We start from the raw sequence: 27,746 nt of genomic DNA, 5'->3' as shown, positions 1-27,746 counted from the left end.
CTTGTTAGTCTTGCTATTGGATACCCCTTTGATAGAATGCAGGGATATGGCTCCACCGTCTTCTTCCTCCTCCTCTTCCCCTGCAGCTTCTCCTTTTCCATCTCCTTCCTCATCTCCCCCTTCCAATAGTAGTAGTTGCTTCCTACATTGGTGCCCTGGCGTGTATTTCTCCCCACACTTGAAACATAGTCCCGCGACTCTCTTTTGCTCTATCAATCTGTCCTTGTTTTGCATATTCTGAGAGACTGGGGTTGAGGTTGGATACTTGTTGTTGGTACCAAATTTGACCAACTCTCTTCGCGTAGATCGGTTCTTGTATGATATAGCTCCGACCGGTACTTCTTTACTCTGAATCTTCTGTTTCTTCAGTAGTGCCTCAAACGTCATCTCCTGCAAAGCAGCCCCCTTTGTTGCTTCTTGTACCGTCTTACGTTAGAGGACTTGTACTGCCGATCTTAACTCATCATTTAATCCTCCTATGAAACTAGATACGAAGTACTCCTCATTCAGGAAAAGATTCTTGTTGAGCATCCTAAATTTGAGCTCCTCAAATTTTGCCTGAAATTCTAGCACCATTCCTTCTTGTCTTAGGCGGTTGTGTTATTGTTTTGCTCGAGTTACTTTGAGCTGGAATTCTGGAAGAAATCAGAGAAGAAAATAATGGTGATCGATGGCAGTTAGGTTGCAGGTTTTAAATGTAACTAACTGTAATTAATAGGGGTAATTTAGACTTTATGTAACTCAGTTATTTCCCTAGGAAGTTTCGCCTCTCTAGTTTAAAAATAGAAGGGTGTGGAGGCAAGTTTAGATCATTAGTCAATCAGTCATTCATTTCATTCTCTTGTGATCGAGTACAGTGAGAAGCAAAAAAGAGATGTGATAGAATAGTTCTTGGTGTCTTCATTAGAGAATTGTATTCAAGAGATAAGAAGAGGCGAGTGAGGGAATTTTTGTACTGATTTCATACATTCTTAGTGGATTGTTCGCTTCTTGGATTGCTGGATATAGTGTCATGTCTATGGCATGAACCAGGGTAAATCTGGTGTACTGCTTTCTGGTTTGCGCTTCTATTCCTTTTGATTCTGTCATTTAATTTTCCTTGCTCTGATACCATTGGATCAAACTCATTTTTGGAAATATGAACCATCGCGGTTTGGGGAATCCAATCATCGGTTCCGATAATTGGAATCACCGGCCGGCTAGGTGACTGACAACAACAGTAAGGTCGAAAATTAGTTCGGTTTGTTCGATTATTTTTGGGTTTATTTGGTCAGTTCGATTTTTATGAATTTTGTTCGATTTTTTTAGTTTTTGGCTTTTGGGTTTGTTCGGTCAGTTCAGTTCAATTTTGTACAACGATTCAATTTTTTCTGTTATTGAATTTCAGTCGATTCAGTAACCGAACCAACCATTTGTACACCTCTTATAATACCCCATATTTTTGTGAAGTTGCCACATATTTTAAGTGAGTTTAAAATATCGAAAAATATGCTTGAAATGGCAACAAGTGACCGAATCAACTGCAGGGAGTGCCCTGGAGCTTAGATACCTAAGGACAAAGGTATATCTTTAACGAAAGTCTCGAGGCGAGATTTATAACGCTGAAAGAAATCAAATCATAGACGGTTTTCGGTTAAGCTAAGTTGTAACCTAAAAAGACCGAATGATGGTAAGGCGCTTCCAGAAAATCAACGGAACCCTGAGGAGACTCTAATTTTGTAAATAAAACAACCCTGAGATGGTTTCGAGATGAAACAAAGGTCTTGTAAGGGCGTTGGGATAAAATCGTACATGCCGAGTAATTTTGAGTTATTAATTTTGGATTTTAAGTATTTCGATAAATTTGATACTTGATGGTGTAATTGTAATTAGAAAATTATCCAAACGAAATAAAGATGAAATTAGGAGTTCATGTGGTAAAATATCAAAATTTGAGAACTTGAAATAAGGGTCAAAATGTCATTTGGAAGAAATTTGGGGTATTAGCTTGGATTTCAAAAATTAAATCCATTCTACCTTTGGATTTGAAAACCCATTCAATTATAGCTTTGAGTCTTTGGAGTCCAAGGCTTAGCTTGAGACAAGTGGCACCATGTGATTAGTTCAAAGAATCCATAAATAGAGACCATGGGTTGTTCTCAAAATCATTCAAGGGAGTTTGAGGGTTGAAGTTGAGGAGCTTGCTCTTGAGAGAAGAGAGAAAATTCTGCAAGAAGAAGGGAAGAGATCGGCGGAGAAGCGAGGGAGAACGAGCCTCGCCGGAGTTGCGGGTCTTCGCCAAAGTTCGCCAAAATCAATTAAAAAAAAAGTGAGGTAAGTCCGTTTTTTTTTTTATAATCTTGTAAAGGGGGAAGAGAGGGTCGCGTAGGTTAGGTTTACCGAAACCTGTGTTTTCTGCAGAAACCTAGGCCGTTTTCTGTAAAATTGTATCTTCTAAGAGATAAACCTTCAAGGTGAGACTCCTATACTCCAAATCCTATTTTTTGTTCTCTTATAAGAGACTTCTATTACATGAAACGTGTTTTGTGAAGTTCTTGTACGTAAACTCTTGTTATTCTCTTACGTGAAATCATTTTGCATATATGAAATGTATTTTTTTGAAAAATATATGCTATTGGCTTTTTAACTGTTGCATTTATAAAATTAGTGTGGGTATACTGTGGCACTTATTTGTTGTTGGCCAAGGGCAAAAGTCGGATATCCCCCGAAAGGCGCTATGCATGCACCATCAAGAAAGCTCTCATGGGGAAGACTGTGAGCCTAAGGGACAGCGAATGTGGTGCTTGCATGAGTTCTACGAGGTCGGGCCAAGGTGACATGGTTAGAGACCTCCGGAGAGGCGCTATGCGTGCGCCATTGAGAAATCTCTCGTTGGAGGAGGCTGACATGTTCACGCTTTATTTATTTTTCATTTATGATAAATAAAACATTATGGTTGTGAACCATATTAGGTTCGATCTAGCTTCCGCATTTAACTTAGGCCATGATAACTAAACGTCTTAAACATATCCAAAACATACATAGGTTCACACATAAATAAAGATATACTAAACATGCTACAAGCAGCAAATTAAACTTATTCTTCAGCTACCTCCTTTCCCTTAGAGCCGCTTGTCGAACCTGGAACGTTTGAATATTCCAGGGACATAGTCCAATTAGAAGATGAATCTTCTAGTGAGAAACTTCAAAACAATTTATATCAATACATGAACAAGTATAAAACGTATGAGGAAAATAACGAGGACTACTCCGAAGTTCCTCGTGAACATGTCAGCATCCTCCACCGAGAGCTTTCTCAATGGTGCATGCATAGCGCCTCTCGAGAGGTCCCTAACCATGTCACATTGACCCGACCTCATAGAACTCATACAAGCACCACATTCGCTGTCCCTTAGGCTCACGGTCTTTCCCACGAGAACTTTCTCGATGGCACACACATAGCACCTCTCGAGGGATATCCGACTTTTGCTCTCGGCCAACAACAAATAAGAGTAACAGTATAGCCACACGAATTTTATAAATGCAACAGTTAAAAAGCCAACATCATATATTTTTCAGAAAAATACATTTCATATATGCAACATGATTTCACGTAAGAGAACAACAAGAGTTTACGTACAAGAACTTCACAAAACACGTTTCATGCAATAGAAGTCTCTCATAAGAGAACAAAAAATAGGATTTAGGGTATAAGAGTCTCACCTTGAAGGTTTATCTCTTGGAAGATACAATTTCACAGAAAACAGCCTAGCTTTTTACAGAAAACACACGTTTCGGTAAACCTAACCTCAAATATTTTTACATAGGGTTGAAGGGCATTAAATTACGGACAAAACTGAAATTTTTGAAGAAAAATAGGCCCCTCACGCGCCCTGGGAAGGTGGCCCACACGCCTTCACTTCCTGGCGCGTGTATCTCACGCGCAGCCCACCAATTTTGGACAGGTTCGCCTCGTTTTGGTTTTTCGGCCATAACTTCCTCATTTTAACTCCGATTCGACCCCCGTTTGAACCTACGCGACCCTCTCTTCCCCCTCTACAAGATTATCAAAAAAAATAGACTTACCTCACCTTTTTTATGACTGATTTTGGTGAACTCCGGCGAAGACCCGCAACTCCGGCAAGACTCGTTCTCCCCCGCTTCTCTGCCGATCTCTTCCCTTCTTCTTGCAGAATTTTCTCTCCTCTCTCAAGAGCAAGCTCTTCAACTTCAACCCTCAAACTCCCTTGAATGATTTTGAGAACAACCCATGGTCTCTATTTATAGATTTTTTGAACCAATCACATGGTGCCACTTGTCTCAAGTTAAGCCTTAGACTCCAGAGACTCAAAGCTATAATTGAATGGGTTTTAAAATTCAAAGCTATAATGGATTTAATTTTTGAAATCCAAGCTAATACCCCAAATTTCTTTCAAATGACATTTTAACCCTTATTTCAAGTTCTCAAACTTTGATATTTTATCACATGAACTCCTAATTTCATCCTTATTTTGTTTGGATAATTCTCTAATTACAATTACACCCTCAATCATCAAATTTATCGAGATACTTAAAATTCAAAATTAATAACTCAAAATTACTCGATATGTACGATTTCATCCCAGCGCCCTTACAGGGTCTTTGTTTCATCCCGAAACCATCTCAGGGTTGTTTTATTTACAAAATTAGAGCATCCTAAGGGTTCCGTCAATTTTTCGGAAGCCCCTTACCATCATTCGGTCTTTTTAGGTTACAACTTAGCTTAACCGAAAACCGTCTCTGATTTGATTTCTTTCAGCGTCATAAATCTCGCCTCGAAAAGCTCGTTAAAGATATACCTTGGTCCTTAGGTATCTAAGCTCCAGGGCACTCCCTGCAGCTGATTTGGTCACTTGTTGCCATTTCAAGCATATTTTTCGATATTTTAAACTCACTTAAAATATGTGGCAACTTCACGAAAATATGGGGTATTACATTCTCCCTCCCCCCTTAAAAGAATTTCGTCCTCGAAATTTGGCTCATACTTGCAATCTCCAAGTCAAACTTCTCATAAGTCTCCAAATAATATTCCGCTCTAATATCAACTATATCAGAGTCACTTAAGTCTTCCAATAAACTTAAGCTCTGATACCAACTGTAACATTCCGCATCGAGCGATAGAAAGAACCAGAACAATTTATCCTGATAGGCCTACGTGAACTTCCCAGGGGGTCACCCATCCCTGAGCTTCCCCAACTCAAGCACACTTAACCCGGGAGTTCCTTGCCAACATTCAGTCCAAAAAGTATCCAGCTGGTGTTATTTTCTTCCTTACTTATCCTCGATATATACTATCCTCCTCTGGGCACCCGAGGTATTACACCTCTAACCTCTAGCAAGGGAATGATGAGATAAAGTTCCATCATTATCTTCATATGAAGAGTTTCATGAAATGGGGGCGAATGAAAGAAGCAAAAGAAGGGCCCAATGACCCAAATTCAATGGGCAAAAAATGACCAAGCAAGAGCTTGGCCCTAGAGACACTGAGGGCGAATGAAAGAAGCAAAAGAAAGCCCAATGACCCAAATTCAATGGGCAAAAAAGGACCAAGCAAGAGCTTGGCCCTAGAGACACATACACACGTGCAAGCTAAAATCTCAATTTGAAATGGGTCAAGTCGAGCCAACCCTAATTGGAGAAAAAACATAAGAAACCAAAACTCAACAACTAGTATCAAACCAAATTGGTATGCTCAAGGGATGAAGACCGTACACTTGTCAAACCAAGTGGACCTTAAGTAAGGTTCAAAGGGGAAATACTTGAATAATAGTGAAAAATAAACAAAAAATTGCATAACAGGTCATTTAAAACAATCCGGTAGGCTTCTCACAGGAGGGCCTTCATAATAATACAGCTTCATTGGCACATCATTGAAGACACACTGCAATCAAGAAATGAATATTCTATAAGCTTTTTTTTTTTTTTTTGGGGGGGGGGGGGGGGGGGGGGGGGGGTGTAGGTTATTCTAAAACTAATTCTTACATTAATTTTTATCATAATCCAGAAGGATTAATTGTTCCTTATGGTCAAATACAGTGTGCCAAGCAAAATGAATAAATAATTAACAGTAACAAATTCTAGGGACAATATTTAAGGATTAAGGATCTCAAATTCCCAGGCATGAAAACAAATAAATGACAGGCCTTCATGAAAATGGACACCATCAATGAAAATGCATGGTCCACCAACGTATTATGCGAGTCTAAATGACCTTATCTTCAAATAGACTCCCATTATCCCAACAGATGAATCAGCAAGCAGGATTGTGGAGATTCAACTCAGTTAACGCTTAAAATTAACCTAATTACGTGATGTGGAATAAAAGGATCCATGTCTAACGCCATTATTCACCAACAGCACATTGACATTCACAACAAATCTATCCCAAGAAAAGGGAACCAAGGCAGAAACCATCAATAGAGTGTTGTAGTAATTCAACTAAGAATACAGAGCACCTAAACTACGGGTCAAGGCATCAGTGAAACTTTAGAATCAAAAAAACGGCGCAATGAATAAATATAGTTGTATTCACGTATGCGCGATGAAGCCATCTATTGCACGTTTTACTGGCCAGTAAATTCATAATCGTGTAGAAACCGATGCATTGAGTCAGACTACGAGACCTAACCTTGCTCGGTCCGGCAATTGAGAAACGAACGGGAGGCGCGGAGCTCGGCCGCAGTCTTCCTGGAACTCGAAGCGAAGGCAACGACGGAGGGCGTCCCCGCGACTCCTCGCCACCTCGAATCGGCGCAGAGCACCGCGCATGGGCACCTCCGAGAACTCGATCGGGCAGGCATAGAGTACGGAATCAAAGCGAGGCTGGGAGACGAAATCGATGACGAAGAAACCCTAACTCCGGTGAAGATGTATCCCTGCGGCGAAGCAGAGGGGATCAACATTGTTGGGCGGGGAGGGGGAGGGGAAAAAGTGGATTGGTTGATTTGAAGTTTCTGAAACCTACGAGATTTAGCGTAACACGTGTCCGGAATCTCAGTGGTATTTTATGCTATGATTACTATGAATTTGGCAGGTCGCGGGAGCTATTATTTTTTTGGGGAGGCGTTTGGAACCAGGGAAAGCAAAAGTGAGCCCGCCCGCCCCGTGTTTAACGCGGTGAACTAACCAGGGCCGCTCGTGAGTGAAGGCACTAAGTATATTTATCAAGAAAAATTTTAACAAAGGTATAGGTTTTATATCTGAGATCGAATCTGATATTAATAATTTATATGATTAAATTTAAAATTTTAAAAATTTAAGTAAAAACTTTTAAAGGTCAAATAACTAAAGCATCAATTTTTCTTATAAAATTTATGAAATTGATATTTATTATTTAAAAATATTAAAACATAAAAAAATTCAAACATGTTGGTGAAAGAACTTAAATGAGTGACCTAAGAAATTTTTAATTTATAACCCACCATTCTACTAGGGATGGCAATTGCAACCGAAACTGTGGGGAACCGAACCGAAATCGAACCAGTCAACACGGTTAAAAATTGTTTGACTGGGTAATGGTTTGGTTCGGGGAAAAATCGAACACTGTTTCAATGGGTATGGTTTGGTTATGGTTTTCACTAAAACCAAACCAAAACCCGAACCGAAACCAAACCGAATGATGGGTAACCGAACCGAACCGAATATATATAATATATTATATATATAATATAATATGTATAATATGTACATATAATATATATATTATATACAACCCCGTCCACCTGAGCCCAGCCCACCTGAGACTAGCCCACCCCAGCCCAATTGCCTTGCTTGCAAACCCTTCTCCCCTTCTCTTCTCCTTCCTCTCTCAACCTTGCTATCACTCTCTCTCACCCTCGCTCGTCCGCCCGCTCTCGCCCTTGCTCTCTGCATGTCTCTTACTCTTGCTCGCCGTCGTTGGATCTCTCTTGCTCTCGCTAGGGCTTGGCCCCTACTCTCGCTTGCCCTCAATCTCTCTCACCCCTTCTGCCTCATTTCTCTTGCTCCTCCGCGCGAGCTCGCCAATTGCCCTCACTCTCTGCATCTCTCTTGCTCTCACTCGCTCTCGCTAGATCTCTCTTACTCTCGTTAGGGCTTGGCCCCTCTTGCTCTCGCTCGCCCTCGATCTCTCTCACCCTCACTGCCTCTCGCTCTCTGCCTCATCTCTCTTCATATTAATTTATTTTTTATATTTATAATTTTGTTAGATGGAGTTGGCTCATTCATTTCAGATGGATATGCATCAATTTACGAAGAATATATTAATGTTGTTGATGAAGGTATTAACTTTCATAGCTAATTTGTTTTAGCTTAAATTACAATTTAATTATGTACATATTAATTTATTGATCTTAACAATTGTAGGTTTGGAAATGTGATTTTATATCCAATAAGTTTTGTAACTTTATGCAAGAATAAGGTAACTTTATTAGAATTTATCTTTGTTTGTTGTGAAATTATCAAAAATTTTTATGAATGCTATTTGTCTTTGTTTGTTGATATGGATTAAACTAAAAAAACCATGGTTAAACCAAAATCGAATGGTTTGGTTATGGTTTTAAATTTTTAAAATCAAATGGGTAATGGTTTGGTTTTGGTTTTAGTAATTTAAGTTTGGTTTGGTTATGGTTTTGGCAAAAACCGAAACCAAACCGAACCATTGCCAACCCTACATTCTAATAATTAAGTTTAAATAGAATTTGTATAAATTATGTATTTTAACACATATTTATTATATATTTAAAATATATATTCAAAATTCGAACTTAATTTTTAGAGGCCTTCAACGACTGGGCCTTGGTCACCTACCCTCAAGGCTAGCCATGGAACTAACCCTGCATTAATTTGGGGGTAAAAAAGTCATTTGAGAATGAGAGATTTCTCTCCTCAAGAACTCACCATGTTTCTTTCTCTCATCTCTCCCATTTCCTTACTCTAGTCGTCTGTCTTTCGCTATCAATCCCTTTGCCATTGTCTTCCCGCTATTGCCATTATTGCATTCTCCTTTTCTATAGCAATTGACGAGACAACGAGAAAGTTGCTAAAGAAAAAGAAAGAAGATGACAGAGATGAGGGTCCTACAAAATTAACTAAGGCTACCTACACCTTCATTAAATTGCGTACACAAAATCGCACTCATTTTCCATCCCCCAACAAAAAGTGAAAGAGGAAGGAATATTTAAAAGGGGTTAATAAAAAAATATTATTTATTGTATTTTTAAGTTTAGACTTTTAATTTATTAAATGAGTACTATTATTAATTTATTATTAAATAAATCATTAATTTATAATATATTGTTTCCAATTAAATGACGTGAATTCAAAAACAAATAATTTAAAATTTCATATTACTTTTCTTCAAATCTCTCAATACAAATATATATAACATTTAAAATTATTAATTTTTTAATAAAAAGCAAATCAAAATGAGAAAAAATAAATTTTATTATTAATTTTCACAGGTCTTCCCAATAAAACACCCAAAATACATAGCTACTTTCTTCGGCTTCATCCTCACTTTCCTTTCTTTCACTGACCTCTTTTGTTTAATTTTTTATAGTTTAAAACATGAATTACAAATATTATTTATTTATTTTAAAACTTAGGTCCACCGTTGACTCTTCCCAGGTCTTATAAAATTATTATTAAAAATAATATCAAACTAAGTTTGTTCCTGTTGCTTTCAAGATAGATAAATACCAATAAAGTTTATTATAAGTGGCAAAAAGAACAAAAAAAAAAATTGCAAAGTAAGAGGGAGACTGCGATACTGACAAGAGTCTAGACGCACAACTTCCTTGACAATTTTGTTAATAATTTTAATTTATCATGATATTTTACTATCAAAATATTACAATAAAATAAATTTAAATTATTTTAAAAAACACCTAAAATTGGAGCTTCTATTTCATACTCTGCCTTCTCTCTCTCACTCATTCCACTGTGTCTCTCTCCGTCTCTATCTCTCTTTTTTTCTCTCTCTCTCTCTTTTTTCATTGTGTCCCATCCACTTCTAGGCGTTCGGTGCTTGTTCTTGCCATCATCAAACATCCACCAATAGCGGCGTCAACGTGCATCAACTCCATCTCTGACTATTCGGCACTCATTTTTGTTGTCGTCAATCCTCCACCATTAGCAGTCATCGCCTACGTTGCCAGTGAGCTCAAAGATGAAGGAGTCTCTGACGAGCTTGAAGACGAAAGAAATCGATTGTTGATGCTCGATGCCTCATTCTCTCTCTCTTTGGGTCTTCTATTCTCGCCTGGCACTTCTCTCATTTTGCCATCAACCTTTATCATGCCTCCATCTCATTTTTTCTTTCTCTGGGTTTTCTAGAGACAACAGCGATGACTGGAATAGTGGAAGGGGATGACAAACGACAAAGAGAAATGATAGAATATCCAGAGAGATAGGACATGGAGGCATTGGCGACCGCTAGAACGATGAAGGCAGACGATGATGGAGGTTGGAATAGAGGCAAATGGTGATTAGAAGCGTTGATGATAGTGACTTCAACGACGACTGTTGCGTCAATGGTGAACGATGGCAGCAATTACAACGATAGAGGTTTGGTTACACATTGTGGATGGAGGTTCGACGGTTCGAGGGCGAGAGAGAGAGAGAGAGACTACGTCGGGGACAAAGAAGGCTTGGGCATCTAAGTAGGTGAGAAAAAGAGAGCGAGAGAAAGAAAAAAAAGGCGGACCGGTATTAAAAACTTGTTGGTGGAGAGAAAAAGAATGAGAAAGAAGGCTTGACAAGGGTCAATTTGTAATTGAGACTTGGGGTAGATGTATAATTTTGTGTGAGTTGTCCACAAAATTGTCAAGGGAGTTGTTGATCTAGCATTATCCTTAAGTGTATTAATGTCCATTCATTCACTTTCTTCTTAAGTTCCAAAATCTACTGGCTACTGGTGCATATCCATTTATAGTCCAACAAATTACAAAGAAAAAAAAAATATCGTTTTCAATCCATTTAAAATTTTATTACAAGAGAGGAAATAATTATATGAAGTCAATAAATAAGAAGGCTGTCTAAGGATGGATAAGTTTCTCCAAAGAGACTAAAATAAAAGCGCTATTGAAAAAGGCTTAGAGATAAAAAGGGATAGCTTTCCTTATCCTTAAGTTTTCAACTCAATTAGGGCGGTCTGCTTTGCTTTTGAACCTCTTGGTGATTGGCAAAATGGTAGAACCTAAATGCTTAGAAGGGGCGACCTGTGGCCTAGATTTGACGAAGTTAGTATTCCCTACTCTATCCAAGGAAGTTCATGATCACCAAATGGAGCACCAAATTACGGAGGATAAAGTCCACAATTTGGGTTTAAAAGGATAGTCCCCAATATGGCCCAAAGGTGATTGGTTTAATGGGCTGCTACATGTTCACACAAGCATAGATGCGACTATAAGGGTAAGAAGGTTCCTGATGGCCATGCAATAACTTTGTTGTCGCCCCTTCTAAAACCAAATCATAGACGGATCCATCAATTAATAATTATTAAATATTAAAAATAATGTGTAATAAATACATATTGCATGAAAATAAAATACACTTAGTTGCACTTGGTATTTTTTAAATAAAATAATTATTTAAGCATTGTTCTCGAGATACAAATTGGTATTTTTTTCTTTTTAATATTATTATTATTTCTTTAATTGTGACTTTGATATCGAAATAAAATTATTTACTAATTTAACATTAGATGGTATTCGACTAAGACCTTACCAACACTTAACAAATTTTTGCTAGGTATTGGAACATGTAAAAGTCAATGACTTATTTGTTGAACTAAGGAATCAATAGCAATTTTCTAAATGGTCTACTCATTGGTTGAATCAATTGGCATTTCTTTTAACAAGGGCGGCCTAATTCAACTAAGGGGGGTGTATCATATGTGCCAAATACCAAGTGTTGGACTCGCTTTGTTAGTCTTAATCAACTTGGATCTTTATGTAATTTTAAATTGATACCTAACTCATCCCAATATCAAAATTATAATCAAATTGTCACGGGCATACCCCAACGATTGATACCGTACATGTGATAGTCCCAAAGAGTCTTGAATTCTAACTGCTATATAGCCAGTCACAGGTCCCGTGTTCGAATTTCACTGTAAGATTCTGTGATTTACCTCTCCTGCAAAAATCTTGGAACTGAACTACGGAGGGCTTTAAGGTGAGAGATTTCACCTTTTGGTCCCAAAAAAATTATAATTAAATTAAAAAATAATATCATTTTTAAAATATAACCTTTAAGGATATGTAGACTTGAAAATGCTAATGGAAATTATTAGCAACACAGCATTATCTGATGTCAAACCAAAAAAAATACTTTTATAGTAGGTAAGAACAATTCCTTTTAACACTAAGTGAGAATTCATTATCTTAAAATAGTCGTATTTTTATTTTATTTTTTTTAGATAAATTTAACAAATATAATAAAAATTACTTTTGTTAATAATATTTTTCATCTCACGTTTTTCTGTCTAAATTTTTTTTTTTTTTCTCTTCGAGTAAGTTATTTTGAACCTTATAGATAAGTTATCTTAATGTAGTCTTATCTTACTCATTTTAACAAACATTATCTAAGTGAATAAATACACTAATGGAAAATCACTACAATTTAAAGAGTTTTAATTACAAGAAAAACAAATAAGTTATAAATGAAAATTCCTTTCAATCAATGCTCAAACTTCAATAATGCACTTTATTTACCCTGAAATGATTCAATATTCTTGTAATTATTTTCAAATTTATGTGTGTTTTTGTGGCACTATAAATCTATTTATTTATAACACTCAATTTAGAATCTAATTGGAGGATATACAAAATATTGTTTTTATTTATAAGTTTGAATTCTTTGGTTTAGACTTTTGAATAAGGCATTGTTGAGGTTCAAACCTTGTTTCTACACTTGAGTAGATTTCATTCATATGTCTAAATAAGTAATAATGCATTTTGAAAATATTTAAATGTCTAAGGAGAAACCTTGGAAGCCCAAATAAAGTTTGTAATAGGAAAAGGGTTTTTGGAAAGGTTTAAACATTTTTAAAAATGACTTTCAAACTGTTAGAAGTGAGTGTGTGTGTGTGATTTTTGTCTTTATTTTTATTTTCTTTTCTTGCTTGGTCCCCAAGGTGTTCTAGATTTCCTTAGCCCCCAAGGTCTTCTAGAAATACTTGGCCCCCAAGTTCTTTTAAATTAGATTGGTCTCCAAGTTTCCTTCATTGCTAAGTTTATGGGGTGCCTATATATATTGGTTGTGTTGGCTCATTTTTGTGTGTGAAGTTTTTCATTTCTCCACAAGGTTTCAAGTTGTTCTCTCTTCTCAAGTTTTGCCTCCCATCTTGAGTTTTCTTCATTGAGAGCAAGCCCGTCTTGAGTTCTGCTAGCTCCGGTTGTTCGTGGCTGCCGTTTACCGGAGAGGTCGTTTCATCCTGCTGAGATAGTCACCGTAGTCTGCTTGCCGCCAGTGCAGGGCGCTAACTGTTTTCAGGACAGCGCAAAGCGCGACTCGACCTACTTCTGTTCCTGCCTCTTCCACGATCCAGAAGTTTGTTCCTGATTCCTTGTCGTTCCAGCTGAGAGCAATGCTGTTCAACCATCCTCTCTGATTTACTGTTTTAGTCTGGTAATCTATGTTGTTGTTCATTTAATTATAAGCTCTTGTTACCGTAAATATCAGCTGTTATAATAGCGGTCAAGTATATAGTATATGTTTCTTGTATCGTAGCCGGTTAGAACTACTTTCTTGTATCAAGCAAGTTACTTTTGTATTACGTACACATCTATACTCTCTGTATCCCTAACACAAACGTCTAAATAAAATCTAAAATTTGTTTGAATGTCTTGTTCAAGTTCAGAATTTTGAAACTTTTATTCATATTTCTAAACATTTTCTTCAAACTTCTAAATGTGAAGGTAAACTAACAATGTTTATTGTTCATATTTAGGTGCTTGACCTTAACTCTTATACTGTTTATATGATATTAGATTTTTTTTTTTTGTAATATTTATATCTTAAATGTATATATATACGACTTTTTTTTTATTTGTTCTATATTAAATATTTTAAAAATGATTTTGTTAACTTCAAAATATTTTAATTATGTGTCCCCATTAAATTGGTCCAACTAGAACCATGTATTATGGGGTCTATTTATTTTTTGTGTAAATTACACCAACCCTATGAGGTTTTGCATAATTACTATTTTACTCGTATTATAAATTTCACATATCTCATAGGAGGTTTGATAAAAATACATCAAGTACCTTTATGCTTTCAAAAGTAACACTAAGCGTGTGTTTGATTGCAAGTATGAAATATTTTCTAGATAATTGAATTATTTAGAATTAAATTATAAGAAAAATGTTAATTGAAGATGTTTGGTTGGCTTAATTTTTTACTTAGAAATTGTTATACTTTTCTAAGTTTTGATGTTTGATTGTCATTATTTTTCATGAAAATAATCACATGCATACATGTAGATAATCAGTAATTAAAATACATAAATCAATAATCAACTACATAAAATAATCAAATATACTCATATTCAAAAAATAAATCAAATGTACATATACAAAATAATCTACTTGCCCAGCAACTTCAGCCACAACCATCGTCGCCATCACCGTTCAGCCACTGCCCACTGCCATCGTCGCCCATTGTCACCGTCTTCTTCGCTGCAATCGCCCCTCCCACTACACACTGCCATTGTCTTCTCCACTACCATTGCCCCTGCCATGGCTATCGTTATCATTTTCTCTAGTTACCACGCACTGTCATGGTCGTTGTCGCTACTCATTACTCGTCGATGGCCTCTGCAACCGTCGGTGGTGGAAAGGAAAGGCTAGTGTGAGTTTTCCATTTCCATGGAAAATCAAATCTAACTCTTTAGTGAGAAAATCAATTATAGCAAAAGTGGGATCACGTGACCACATGTGCGAAATTATTTTTCATGCAAAATTTGACTACTCAAACACCCAAAAAGCTATAATTTTGGTGAAAAATAACAGCTTTTCATGAAAAAAATAGCCAATCAAACAGACCCTAACATTTATTATTTTTCATTACTCCATATAAATTTCCCTTAACATTTGAAAACTATAGTTAATTTTTTCTAAATGCCAAAAATATGCTCATATTTATATCTCTTTATTTCTCTTTCATTCTCATCTCCATCTTATCGATTAATCTCTTTTATCTTATGTCATTTTTTAGCATAGTCGACCAATGATGTTATCAGCAACCATGATTATCGTTTTTCCTCTTTCTTTCTCTTTTGGACACATAATAATAGTTGACAAACAAACCCCTTGATAATGAGCTTGCAGAAACCCTATCATCATTAATGAGGTATCAATGATGTCAATGAGAATAAGGTGATTAATGAAAAAGGATAATTGTGACAATAATAGTTAATTCTTTCTCTCTCTCTCTATGGGTTTGTGTTATAGAATGGTGAACCTAGATCGAACCGTATATGGATTTGACATTCTTGGAAGTATCAAACTATATCTAGTTTGATTTGAGCTTATGTTTGAGAACACACACTAGATATAAGTTTGTCATTCACATAAGTGTTGGTTTGGATAATGATGAGCCTATATATATATTGGTTTTGTGTTTTAGATTTTGAAGAAATAAATCGTATATTTTGTTTGATCTAGGATCATTGATTTTGAAAACATCAATCTAGGTAACAATACACCCAACTTAAAATATATGTGGGTTTGTTATTTTACTTAAATCAATAATTTAAAGAATAATGAACCCATATCCAGTCCATGTGTTATTCTTAGAACCATTAAACCCAAGTCTAGTTCAACTGGGCTTCATGTTATGGATCGAATTAAATATAGGTATATCATTCCTAAAATCAAGCCCTCATGTTCGTTCATTTTTTAAATCAAAGATAAATAATGAAATGTTCATTTAGTTGAGTGTACATTGCTAGTATAGAATTTTGGTTTTTTTCAATGTTCATCTTTTAATTGGCTTTGTTAGTTTTTTTTTTTTATCATCTCTTACTCTAATCTCTCATTGGTGGTTGCATGACTAACATTGGCAAAAAATGAGAGATGTTAAAGGGAAACGGTAAATATAACTAGTGGTAAAATTATATTTTTACCTTTCTTAACATTAAAAATAATGGTGCCATTTTTTAAAATATTGAAGTAGTTAGTGCATTTTTATTAAACCTTAAGGGGCGTTCTATAAAATTTTCCCTAATTTTTATCGCTTATATTTGCCCTTTCTCCATCCTTTTACCTTTATAATTATCAACCATTTTGCTATTTTAGCTTTTTTTTTTAATGTCAAAAAAGTCAAACTAGTAAGCATAATTTAAACAAAATTAACGTGATACATATTAATTTAAACTCTATAATTACTTGATACCAAAATTAATCTATACCTCATAGCCAAATAAATTTATAAAAATATGTTAATTTATATCATGTTAGCTTTATTTGAAGCCCTTGGTTTTTCATTGTTCATCTTTTAAGGAAAAGACTTTTGAAAATATGAAGGTCTAGGTTTGAAACTTGTTTTATGTAGTTTATTTGTATATTTTTTCTCCAAAATATTGTTGGATTTGATTGCTTCGTAATTCATTCTTATTTGATGTGTTGTATGTGTAATTCATTGTTATTTGATGTGTTGTACTTGTTTGAATTTGTTGAACTCAAAATTTAATTTTATTCATATTTCGAGTCCATTTCTAATTTTATGAACGAGTTATTGAACTTTTAATTTCATTTCAATTACGATATTGTCGTTAACTTTGTTTTGTGTTACTATTAACTCCTGACGTGGGAGATTAATGTGAAATTTTTTAGAATGAAATGGAATTTTCATGTCACACTTATTATCTCTTATTCTTTTTCATTCTTTGTATTTCATATGTTAGAACATTAAGATTATAAACTTGGAAAATTATATTCAGAGACAATATGAGATTTTGGCCATCATGTTTCCAATTTAGATTGCATAGAACCGAAAAACGTCTCCAATACAAAATTGAAATAGGAAAATTGATATTTTCTAAAAAAAAAGTGTAAATAGTTTTAAAACGGAAAATAATTTGTAAACGTTGAAACAACACCTCTGAATCGTTTTCGTGCCATACTATTTTCAACTTAAATCTCTCTCATTTGGTGTTACATATACCTAATGTCATAATAATAAGTGAGAGATGTGGAATAAGAATAAGACTAGTATTTTACAATATACTTTACAAAAGTAAACACACTAATCGAGCGAGTCTTAATTATGTTACATTTAAATAACTATTTTGATTAATCATTTTATGTAATATTGAATCAAACATTATCGTTGTCGAGGTGATTTTTTTCCCGACATAAACCTTGACTTATTTTTTTATATTTGTAATTGAAATAAACTTTAAAGTAAAATACAAAAATAGGAGGTAAACTCATTTATTACGGAGATAGAGGTTAAAATAATAATAACATTAAGATATTTTAGAGATGCGATGATGTGGACTTCTCTTATTTTTTGATTTTGCATTGAGAATAGTTAGTTGCAAGTGGCTGATTTAAGCAGTTTTCCTTCGTGCAAATCAGATTTGGTGTTATTTTCTTGCTAATGATTACTATGGATTGGTTGATTTGAAGTTTGTGAAACCTACGAGATTTAGCGCAGCACTGTCCGAAAGCTGGGCAGTATTTTTTGCTATGATTAATATGAGTTTGGCAGGTTGCGGGAGCTATTATTTTTGGGGAGGTGTTTGGAAGCAGGGAAAGCAAACGTGAGGTTCTGTTTGGAAACACCCCCCGCGCCCCCTATCCACAACAAAAGAATCATATTATAGATATATCATAATGTGTATCTTAAATTATAAAATAAATTATATGAAATTTCTTTGCACTTAAAGTTTTAGTTTTTTGTGCTTTTGATTATACCAAAAAATCTCTATATTTTTAAAATATTATAATCAATCACAATTTATTAATATTTTACATAATTTTATATAATAATCTACATATAAAATACATAATTCTACATACATAATTCTAATATATCAAAAAAATATAAAATTTTGTATTAATTAACCAATAAATTGCATAAAATTATGTAAAATAACAACAAATTATAGCTGATTGCAACATTTTGAAAGTGCAAGAGAGTTTTTTGGTGCAATCGAAAGTACACGAAGGTAAGTTACATATGCCTCTAAGTGCAGGGGGTTTCATATAATTTATCCTAAATTATATAATGTATTACAAATGATAAAAAATATTCTTTACGCCTCATTACATCACCTTGCCTTATTGAATGTGAAATATTTTAGTCATGTGCCTCATCGCCTTAGATGAGGGGCATTTTAGACATTTTAACATAATTGTATAATTCAAGCTATACACAATGATGTAACAATAGCATTTTTTTTAAAAAAAGTAAAAGGGAAATGAATATTTAAAAGGGGTTAATAACAACAAAAATATTATTTATTGTATTTTTAAGTTTAGACTTTTAATTTATTAAATGTGTAATATTATTAATGTAAGCACCCCCGCCCGGATATCCCAGCCACCCGGACAACCCGAACGGGAGCGCCTACGGGAGGAGAAAAGAATGAGACACCAGACAAAGACCACCCCGGCATGCATACACAAAAAATAAGAACAGCGGAAGCAAAGCTCAAGACATGCATGCACTATGGGTACCCCGCTAACACAGCGGTCACAAGATAAATAAACAAACACAAACTCCTGTGCCGACATCCACAAGACTCAAGAAAATACCTGGCACAGTACGAAATAATAGAGTAAATTCTACCTAGACATCAGAGTGGATAGGGATTGACGAGACTGCCTGTACACCACACCGACTCTGTCGTTAAAGCTGACTCCCTTGCTATGGCCCACGCCGCCACTACCTGGAATGATGGAAAGCAAGGTGAGTTGAGAGACTCAGCAAGCATAAGGAAAAGAAAGGCTGTAGGCTGAGTATAACCAAAAAACTCTTCCCAAAATAAACCCCCAGGTACACACAAGCCATGAGACGCTACAACACAACAGCTCAATAGCATAACAAAATAAAAGCACATACCGGTCCTTGGGGCCCACATAAGACACTTGGCACCCAAGTCCCATACCAACCTGTCGCTGCCCTGAAAGGCAACAAATATCTGCAACAAACCTGCGCGCGCTGTCCCAGGCCGGTACTCCCGTCACCTGTATCCGTCGGTACTCCCGACAACCGAGCCATAAGCTCCCTCGGAACGGTACTCCCGTCCGAGAACTAAATACTACCAGTATCCATGCAATGCACATAGAAATGCAATGGCGTAGTGAGCATCAACGTGATACAAGGCGCCCATACATCCAGGCATCAGGCCATGCTCCGCCCACATAGTAAACCACACGCCATGCATATGCCGCGCTGGATGCAACCTAACGAATCTAGAATGTCCGTGTGCAAGCATACTCAATAAATGAATATCCCACATGCATCCCGTACCCATGTGCATATCAAATCATGAACAGTAATACAAGGTATTTAATCATGCAGTAAATCACAAACCGGCAGAGCTAGTTAGCAGTGCTCGGCACCGGTCAACAGTCAGTGACAAGGAGTGTCCACCCGACGGTCCACATCAGGGCCGTACAATAGACTACCCCAACGTCACCAACAATCGACCCCTGCCCCACTGCTCAATAGCTCTAACCGAACCATAAATAAATCTGAGAAAAATTGTAAGTAAATCCAATAAAATCGTAAATAAACCCTCACGTCTAGGAACCTAGTCCCCAAACCGGTTCAGCATCATTCCCGAAAGGAATGGGGTGGTACAAACCCCCGTAGGCTCATAACGAATAAAATTATAGAAGTCTCGGATTTAATTTAAATTAAAACAAATGAATAATACTTCAACCAATAAGACAAGGTGCCGAATTAAAGTAAGGGAGGTGATAAAATACAGGAAATCACGGGGTCTTCCACGGAAATTAAAGATCAGGAAGAGAGGGTTAAGAACTTGCCTTTACACGGCTGTTTCTTCTTTTCCTTGCACTCCCGCTGCGAAGTAAAACGTTTAAGAACGATTAATAAAACCCGTAGCTCGCATTAATTAAATCTAACCGTCTAAAATCCCACGTAGGCACACCGTAAATAAAATCCCAATAAATCTCATATTTCTTTTAAATTAAATCATGCCCAAAACATTCCTAATTCGTATAATTAATACGCAAAATCAAACCGAATTAAGGGAAGACAAGGGATTCACCAAATGGAAATAGATCGCAAGGGTAGAGGAGAACTTGCCTCGCTTAAGCTGATTACAGCGTTTCCATGCTTAAACATCACCAAATTAATACACGCTGTAAATTAGATTAAACTCCCAAAATTAATAAAATTGAGCCCAAAATTAAATTTCAACCGTAGAGAATGTATAACACATAATTATTTACTTACCTGATTAATTAAATCACGATTAAACGTAATTTAATCTTCAATTTTTCTCTAAAAAATGACCCTCGCGCGCGCTGCTTCTTCTTCATTTTTCTTCCTCTGGTTCTGTCTCAAATTTGGCCGAAATCGGCCTTAAAATCGCAGCAAAAATGCTGCTTTAACGCGAGGCAAATGGGCGGCCCACAGCGCGCCACGTGGCGCGCCCAGCAGCTGCACATGGCTGCCACCGCCTTGCCCAAAACGACGCCGTTTTGGGCAAGGATTTTGGCTGAAAAATCAGCCAAAATTCTCCAGCGCGCGCGCACACCCGAGGGGGCTCGAACCTGCGACCTCACCCAGCACACGAGCACTCGCGACCGCCCGCGCTAGCCGACTCCTTTAACCATATAATGCCTTCACTTATATTTAAGGTGATTTGCGGCCACTTCGGCAAATCACATTTCAGCCCCCAGAACTTTCATTATTGGCACACACACCCCAGACTCCAATTTCCTTTATTGCACTTACACCCGAAAACTTTCAAAAATCCATTAAATTAATTTATTTTTTCTTATATCTCCAAATTCCCAAATAAATTAATAATTTCCATAAATGCAAGAATTAATAATTATCTTATTTACTTATTTTCTCAAAATAACATAAGTAAATATTTTCTCTTAATTTCTCTAATACTCCAAAATGACATCAAATGCCAAAATTATTAATCATTATTTATTTCTCAAATTTTCGGGATATTACAATTCTCCCCTCCTTAATAGAATTTCGTCCTCGAAATTCGCGCTCAGTCCATGTCCTCAAGATACGCTCACGATTCTCATGATATTACCTAACACATCTTCCGAGACCTTCCATATCATCATTTTCCAATTCTCACAAGTCCAAGTCCACGACATATCCTACTTGACTTAATACAGTAGCACATCTCCCTAATCCATCACCGCAAGTGAACCACGATATGACCACTAATACCTTAACCAGCCTAAGAGACGTCATCAAGGTTCTTCTATTACTATCTCATAACTCAACTGATAACGATAGGAGTGGGGCCATCCTCTTACATGGCGAGAAGCTAATATTCGATAACACGACCTAAACCTGCCACGTACTTACGACGCACTGGAACACGGAAACGATACGACATCCTCAATCAAGGATTCAGCAGCAATATCCTTTAGTCTGACTTTTGCCAACTGATTCTTAACCAGATACACATCATTTTCTCGGCAGTACTTTCTCCCACAATTTGCCGCGTACGTTCGGGGTTCTGTTAATAAACATGAGTAGCCATTTAATCAGAACTATCAAAGGTTACACGTTCCCCCCTCAATACACCTCGAGATCTTAAATGTCGCCAGATCTCCCCTCCTTAAAGGAATCAACACACCTAATTTTGACTTATTCGGTGACCACCAACCCTCAATCTTGACCTGCCGCCGATCTTAACTCCAAATAGCTAATTGGCCATACTTCTTCTCGATCACTAAATATTAACCCTGACCTCCTCAAAACCTTATACGGTAGTTGGGACTCGATCTTTAGAACCGATCTTATTTACTCTATAGCCTGTACGACTAAAAACACCTCACCGTATCAAAAACTATTCCATTCCCACGACATCTCATAAGTCGCCTCAAAAACGAAAAGCAACCTAAAGATGTGGGTTAAGCGTTCCTCTGACTGGCATAACAAGCCATCTCATGTTTCTGCCGATGTACCACTTGACCAGCACCCAAAGGAGTCTCATCTCCTCTCTCGGTCAATAATCCGACCCTAGGGCATGTGGTCCGTGATTAGCACCGCGCGTACTCATAGCAACTACTATCCTTGCAGCAGAACCCAATAGTTACTTAGACCTGTATCCAATTTCGGCCGTGGCCATACACCGGGGTATCTCCCACAACACCAAACGTAGAGGGGTTTTCCTTACTTCTAATTCACATTATCACGGATGCACCACGATAGCCTAAAACACCTGTTACCACCTTTACTTTACCCTATTTGTTACAGAACCTCACAGCCTTAGCTCTTCGTCACGCCAACCGCGACGTCACCTGTACTCCGCTCCACTTGTGAAAACTAAACACCTACACACCATAGCCAGGTCGTGATGCTAAATCTCCAAACAGCATAACCACTGTAAACTCCAAGTTCATAAGTCCATAATAATCCCTCAATAAATTCCCATCATAGATCTCTCTTGGGACTTCGTATTAATGTTCCAATTTATCCTTCTAGATTCGATTAAACTTAGGGTGGATGCCCTAAACCTCCAAGAAAATGCAAACCCCTCAGAACCTCAATTTACCTCCATACCTCATCAAATAACACGTCTCTCGACCAAATATGTACAGACAATTTAACTGTTACACACGAGCTACCGCATTACCCAACCTTCAGTTTCTCATCTCAGTACACCCTATACACATCTCGGTACCTACGGATCTACCATTTACCATCAGACTCCTATAGCACATTTTCCACCATGTGGGACCTTCCTGTACCACTCCTGGCAAAATTCAATCATGAACCTCCAGATCACATTCTACCACGACCTCATCTCTCATGAGATTGACGCAAGCCTTTTGTCGGGCGTCGACAACGCCCGGCGAGACCAAGGAAATCTCCAAACATCTATCTCTGTCACCGGTCCTGACCAATCCATAGATATTACGAAAACGTCGGTCAACCCAAATGACATGTCCACGAACTCAAAACGGTCGTACGAGTACAACAAACAATCGTTAGAAAACACCCCAGGGTTACCTCGACAAATCATTGCTCGGGACGAAGGACATTTATTCCTCAAGGCTACCCGGCTCAATTGCAGGGTCAATCCCTTGCTAAAACAACCTCTTACCCAAACACTTAGGGCAGGCACAAGTCCTAAATAAATCTCATTTATACCACCTCACGGTCCCATCCTAACGTGCACTCATCACCCTTGCACGAATATAAATTGGGACACGATCTCTTACACGAATCAGCAAAACACAACTTGACGCAGCCTGACCCTCCTCAATTCATCTAGACCTCCCTAACTCTACCCGACAACCTTGGTGTACAGGAACTCGTCCCTCAAAACTGACTCAAATAATGCTCTGATACCAACATTGTAAGCACCCCCGCCCGGATATCCCAGCCACCCGGACAACCCGAACGGGAGCGCCTACGGGAGGAGAAAAGAATGAGACACCAGACAAAGACCACCCCGGCATGCATACACAAAAAATAAGAACAGCGGAAGCAAAGCTCAAGACATGCATGCACTATGGGTACCCCGCTAACACAGCGGTCACAAGATAAATAAACAAACACAAACTCCTGTGCCGACATCCACAAGACTCAAGAAAATACCTGGCACAGTACGAAATAATAGAGTAAATTCTACCTAGACATCAGAGTGGATAGGGATTGACGAGACTGCCTGTACACCACACCGACTCTGTCGTTAAAGCTGACTCCCTTGCTATGGCCCACGCCGCCACTACCTGGAATGATGGAAAGCAAGGTGAGTTGAGAGACTCAGCAAGCATAAGGAAAAGAAAGGCTGTAGGCTGAGTATAACCAAAAAACTCTTCCCAAAATAAACCCCCAGGTACACACAAAGCATGAGACGCTACAACACAACAGCTCAATAGCATAACAAAATAAAAGCACATACCGGTCCTTGGGGCCCACATAAGACACTTGGCACCCAAGTCCCATACCAACCTGTCGCTGCCCTGAAAGGCAACAAATATCTGCAACAAACCTGCGCGCGCTGTCCCAGGCCGGTACTCCCGTCACCTGTATCCGTCGGTACTCCCGACAACCGAGCCATAAGCTCCCTCGGAACGGTACTCCCGTCCGAGAACTAAATACTACCAGTATCCATGCAATGCACATAGAAATGCAATGGCGTAGTGAGCATCAACGTGATACAAGGCGCCCATACATCCAGGCATCAGGCCATGCTCCGCCCACATAGTAAACCACACGCCATGCATATGCCGCGCTGGATGCAACCTAACGAATCTAGAATGTCCGTGTGCAAGCATACTCAATAAATGAATATCCCACATGCATCCCGTACCCATGTGCATATCAAATCATGAACAGTAATACAAGGTATTTAATCATGCAGTAAATCACAAACCGGCAGAGCTAGTTAGCAGTGCTCGGCACCGGTCAACAGTCAGTGACAAGGAGTGTCCACCCGACGGTCCACATCAGGGCCGTACAATAGACTACCCCAACGTCACCAACAATCGACCCCTGCCCCACTGCTCAATAGCTCTAACCGAACCATAAATAAATCTGAGAAAAATTGTAAGTAAATCCAATAAAATCGTAAATAAACCCTCACGTCTAGGAACCTAGTCCCCAAACCGGTTCAGCATCATTCCCGAAAGGAATGGGGTGGTACAAACCCCCGTAGGCTCATAACGAATAAAATTATAGAAGTCTCGGATTTAATTTAAATTAAAACAAATGAATAATACTTCAACCAATAAGACAAGGTGCCGAATTAAAGTAAGGGAGGTGATAAAATACAGGAAATCACGGGGTCTTCCACGGAAATTAAAGATCAGGAAGAGAGGGTTAAGAACTTGCCTTTACACGGCTGTTTCTTCTTTTCCTTGCACTCCCGCTGCGAAGTAAAACGTTTAAGAACGATTAATAAAACCCGTAGCTCGCATTAATTAAATCTAACCGTCTAAAATCCCACGTAGGCACACCGTAAATAAAATCCCAATAAATCTCATATTTCTTTTAAATTAAATCATGCCCAAAACATTCCTAATTCGTATAATTAATACGCAAAATCAAACCGAATTAAGGGAAGACAAGGGATTCACCAAATGGAAATAGATCGCAAGGGTAGAGGAGAACTTGCCTCGCTTAAGCTGATTACAGCGTTTCCATGCTTAAACATCACCAAATTAATACACGCTGTAAATTAGATTAAACTCCCAAAATTAATAAAATTGAGCCCAAAATTAAATTTCAACCGTAGAGAATGTATAACACATAATTATTTACTTACCTGATTAATTAAATCACGATTAAACGTAATTTAATCTTCAATTTTTCTCTAAAAAATGACCCTCGCGCGCGCTGCTTCTTCTTCATTTTTCTTCCTCTGGTTCTGTCTCAAATTTGGCCGAAATCGGCCTTAAAATCGCAGCAAAAATGCTGCTTTAACGCGAGGCAAATGGGCGGCCCACAGCGCGCCACGTGGCGCGCCCAGCAGCTGCACATGGCTGCCACCGCCTTGCCCAAAACGACGCCGTTTTGGGCAAGGATTTTGGCTGAAAAATCAGCCAAAATTCTCCAGCGCGCGCGCACACCCGAGGGGGCTCGAACCCGCGACCTCACCCAGCACACGAGCACTCGCGACCGCCCGCGCTAGCCGACTCCTTTAACCATATAATGCCTTCACTTATATTTAAGGTGATTTGCGGCCACTTCGGCAAATCACATTTCAGCCCCCAGAACTTTCATTATTGGCACACACACCCCAGACTCCAATTTCCTTTATTGCACTTACACCCGAAAACTTTCAAAAATCCATTAAATTAATTTATTTTTTCTTATATCTCCAAATTCCCAAATAAATTAATAATTTCCATAAATGCAAGAATTAATAATTATCTTATTTACTTATTTTCTCAAAATAACATAAGTAAATATTTTCTCTTAATTTCTCTAATACTCCAAAATGACATCAAATGCCAAAATTATTAATCATTATTTATTTCTCAAATTTTCGGGATATTACAATTAAATAAATCATTAATTTATTAAATTCAAAAACAAATAATTTAAAATATCATATTACGTTTCTTCAAATCTCTCATCTACTAAATATGATGACTAATACAAATATATATAACATTTAAAATTCTTAATTTTTTAATAAAAAGCAAATCAAATTGAGAAAAAATAATTTTATTATTATTTTTCACAGCTCTTCCCAATACAACACCCAAAATAGCTACTTTCTTTGGCTTTATCCTCCCTTTCCTTTCTTTTTAAAGTTTAAAACATGAATTATAAATATTATTTATTTATCTTAAAACTTAGGTCCACCATTGACTCTTATAAAATTATTATTAAAAATTATCTCAAACTAAGTTTATTCACGTTGCTTTTAAGATAAATAAATGCCAACAAAATTTGTTATAAGTGACCTACAATTTAGAGAATTTTGAAGATTCCCTTCAATCAACACTCAAACAGCTTTAATAAATGAAGATTCCTGCGATCAATGCACAAACTTTAATAATGCACTTTCTTTGCCCTCAAATAATTCAATACTCTTGTAAATATTTTAAAATTTAAGTGATTCTCAAGTTATACATCAAACAATTGATATATTAGATTCGCATTAATGGATCGTGAATTCGATCGTTGCCCTGAAGTAATGAGATAAAATTTCATACCTGTAATTTTTTTTATTTATCGAAATCGATAACACAAGCGACAAAAACCGTGTAAGAATAATCATCCCAAATATTTTCAAATTTAATTAAATCTTAATAACTTACAAATATATAATTGAAAAGACAATTATATGAAAGATATACTTTCAAGTTTGATGAAAGCTACAAAAATGATAAATGCTCAAATTCCTGGTGTAATAGGCAAGATATCATAATAAGAACGTACTTATAGTAAAATATTTACTCATCTAACTCAACTTGAAAAATATTTATTTTGTTTGAGTTGATTTATAATGAAACAACTCGAGAAAATTTAACATTTACTAGAGATATTAGTCACTAACAAACAATACATTTTTTTTTCTTTTTTGTGCTTTTGAAGAACAGAAAACTTTGAGGATATACAAAACATTGTTTTTATTTATAAGTTTGAATTCTTTGGTTTAGACTTTTGAATAAGGCATTGTTGAGATTCAAACCTTATTTCAGACACTTAAATAGATTTCATTCAGATATCTAAATAAGCAATAAACATTTTTAAAGTGTTCAAATGTCTAAGGATAAACCTTCTGAAGCCCAAATAAAAGTTTGGAATATGAAAAGGGTTTCTGGAAAGCTTCAAATATTTTAATGATAACTTTCGAACGTCTAAATAATTGCTAAAAAGAAAATGTTATTGGTACACCTATTTTGTACATCTTATGTTACATAAGGGAGTATTATAACAAAAAAACCCATTATGAGGCGCGTGAGGCGCATGTGAGGCGCAGGATATTTTGGTCATAATACCCCCTTATGTAGTTCAAGATGTACAAAATGCGTGTATATCTAGCATGATTCTTGCTAAAATTTGTCTAATGTTTTGTTCAAGATCAGACTTTTGAA

The 27,746-nt window shown here is 36.9% G+C and overlaps 1 protein-coding gene and 1 long non-coding RNA gene across 6 annotated transcripts in view; both read right to left on the bottom strand.

Annotated features, from left to right (window-relative positions):
• The window catches only part of LOC127787391 (glycerol-3-phosphate acyltransferase, chloroplastic-like), a 59,462-nt gene extending 52,360 nt beyond the window's left edge, over positions 1-7,102 (bottom strand). The window contains exon 1 of one of the 2 annotated variants that reach the window (XR_008020152.1): positions 6,647-7,102. Coding sequence is in view for 1 of the 2 variants with exons in the window: in XM_052315409.1 (XP_052171369.1) it covers positions 6,647-6,920 (274 nt within the window). In the remaining variant the exon portion in view is untranslated. The remainder of the gene's footprint in view (positions 1-6,646) is intronic. The other variant, XM_052315409.1, reaches the window with a different exon arrangement.
• An 11,496-nt stretch (positions 7,103-18,598) lies between these two features.
• Positions 18,599-26,186, bottom strand: LOC127814099 (uncharacterized). 4 transcript variants are annotated; one of them, XR_008026273.1, is made up of 3 exons: positions 25,463-26,186; positions 25,026-25,368; positions 18,599-18,897 (listed from the first exon to the last, which is right to left on the bottom strand). It is a non-coding gene; the product is annotated as an uncharacterized LOC127814099 (long non-coding RNA). The 4 variants fall into 4 exon arrangements; XR_008026275.1 differs by lacking the exon at positions 25,026-25,368 and adding an exon at positions 20,003-20,345; XR_008026274.1 differs by lacking the exons at positions 25,026-25,368; positions 25,463-26,186 and adding exons at positions 20,003-20,345; positions 20,440-20,748.
• Between the last annotated feature and the right edge of the window lie 1,560 nt (positions 26,187-27,746).

Source organism: Diospyros lotus, chromosome 12 (genome assembly GCF_014633365.1).
Source record: "Diospyros lotus cultivar Yz01 chromosome 12, ASM1463336v1, whole genome shotgun sequence".
In the NCBI taxonomy this organism is placed as follows: domain Eukaryota; kingdom Viridiplantae; phylum Streptophyta; class Magnoliopsida; order Ericales; family Ebenaceae; genus Diospyros; species Diospyros lotus.
Note: the sequence above shows the minus strand (reverse complement) of the source record. Positions and strands in the feature narration are given on the sequence as shown.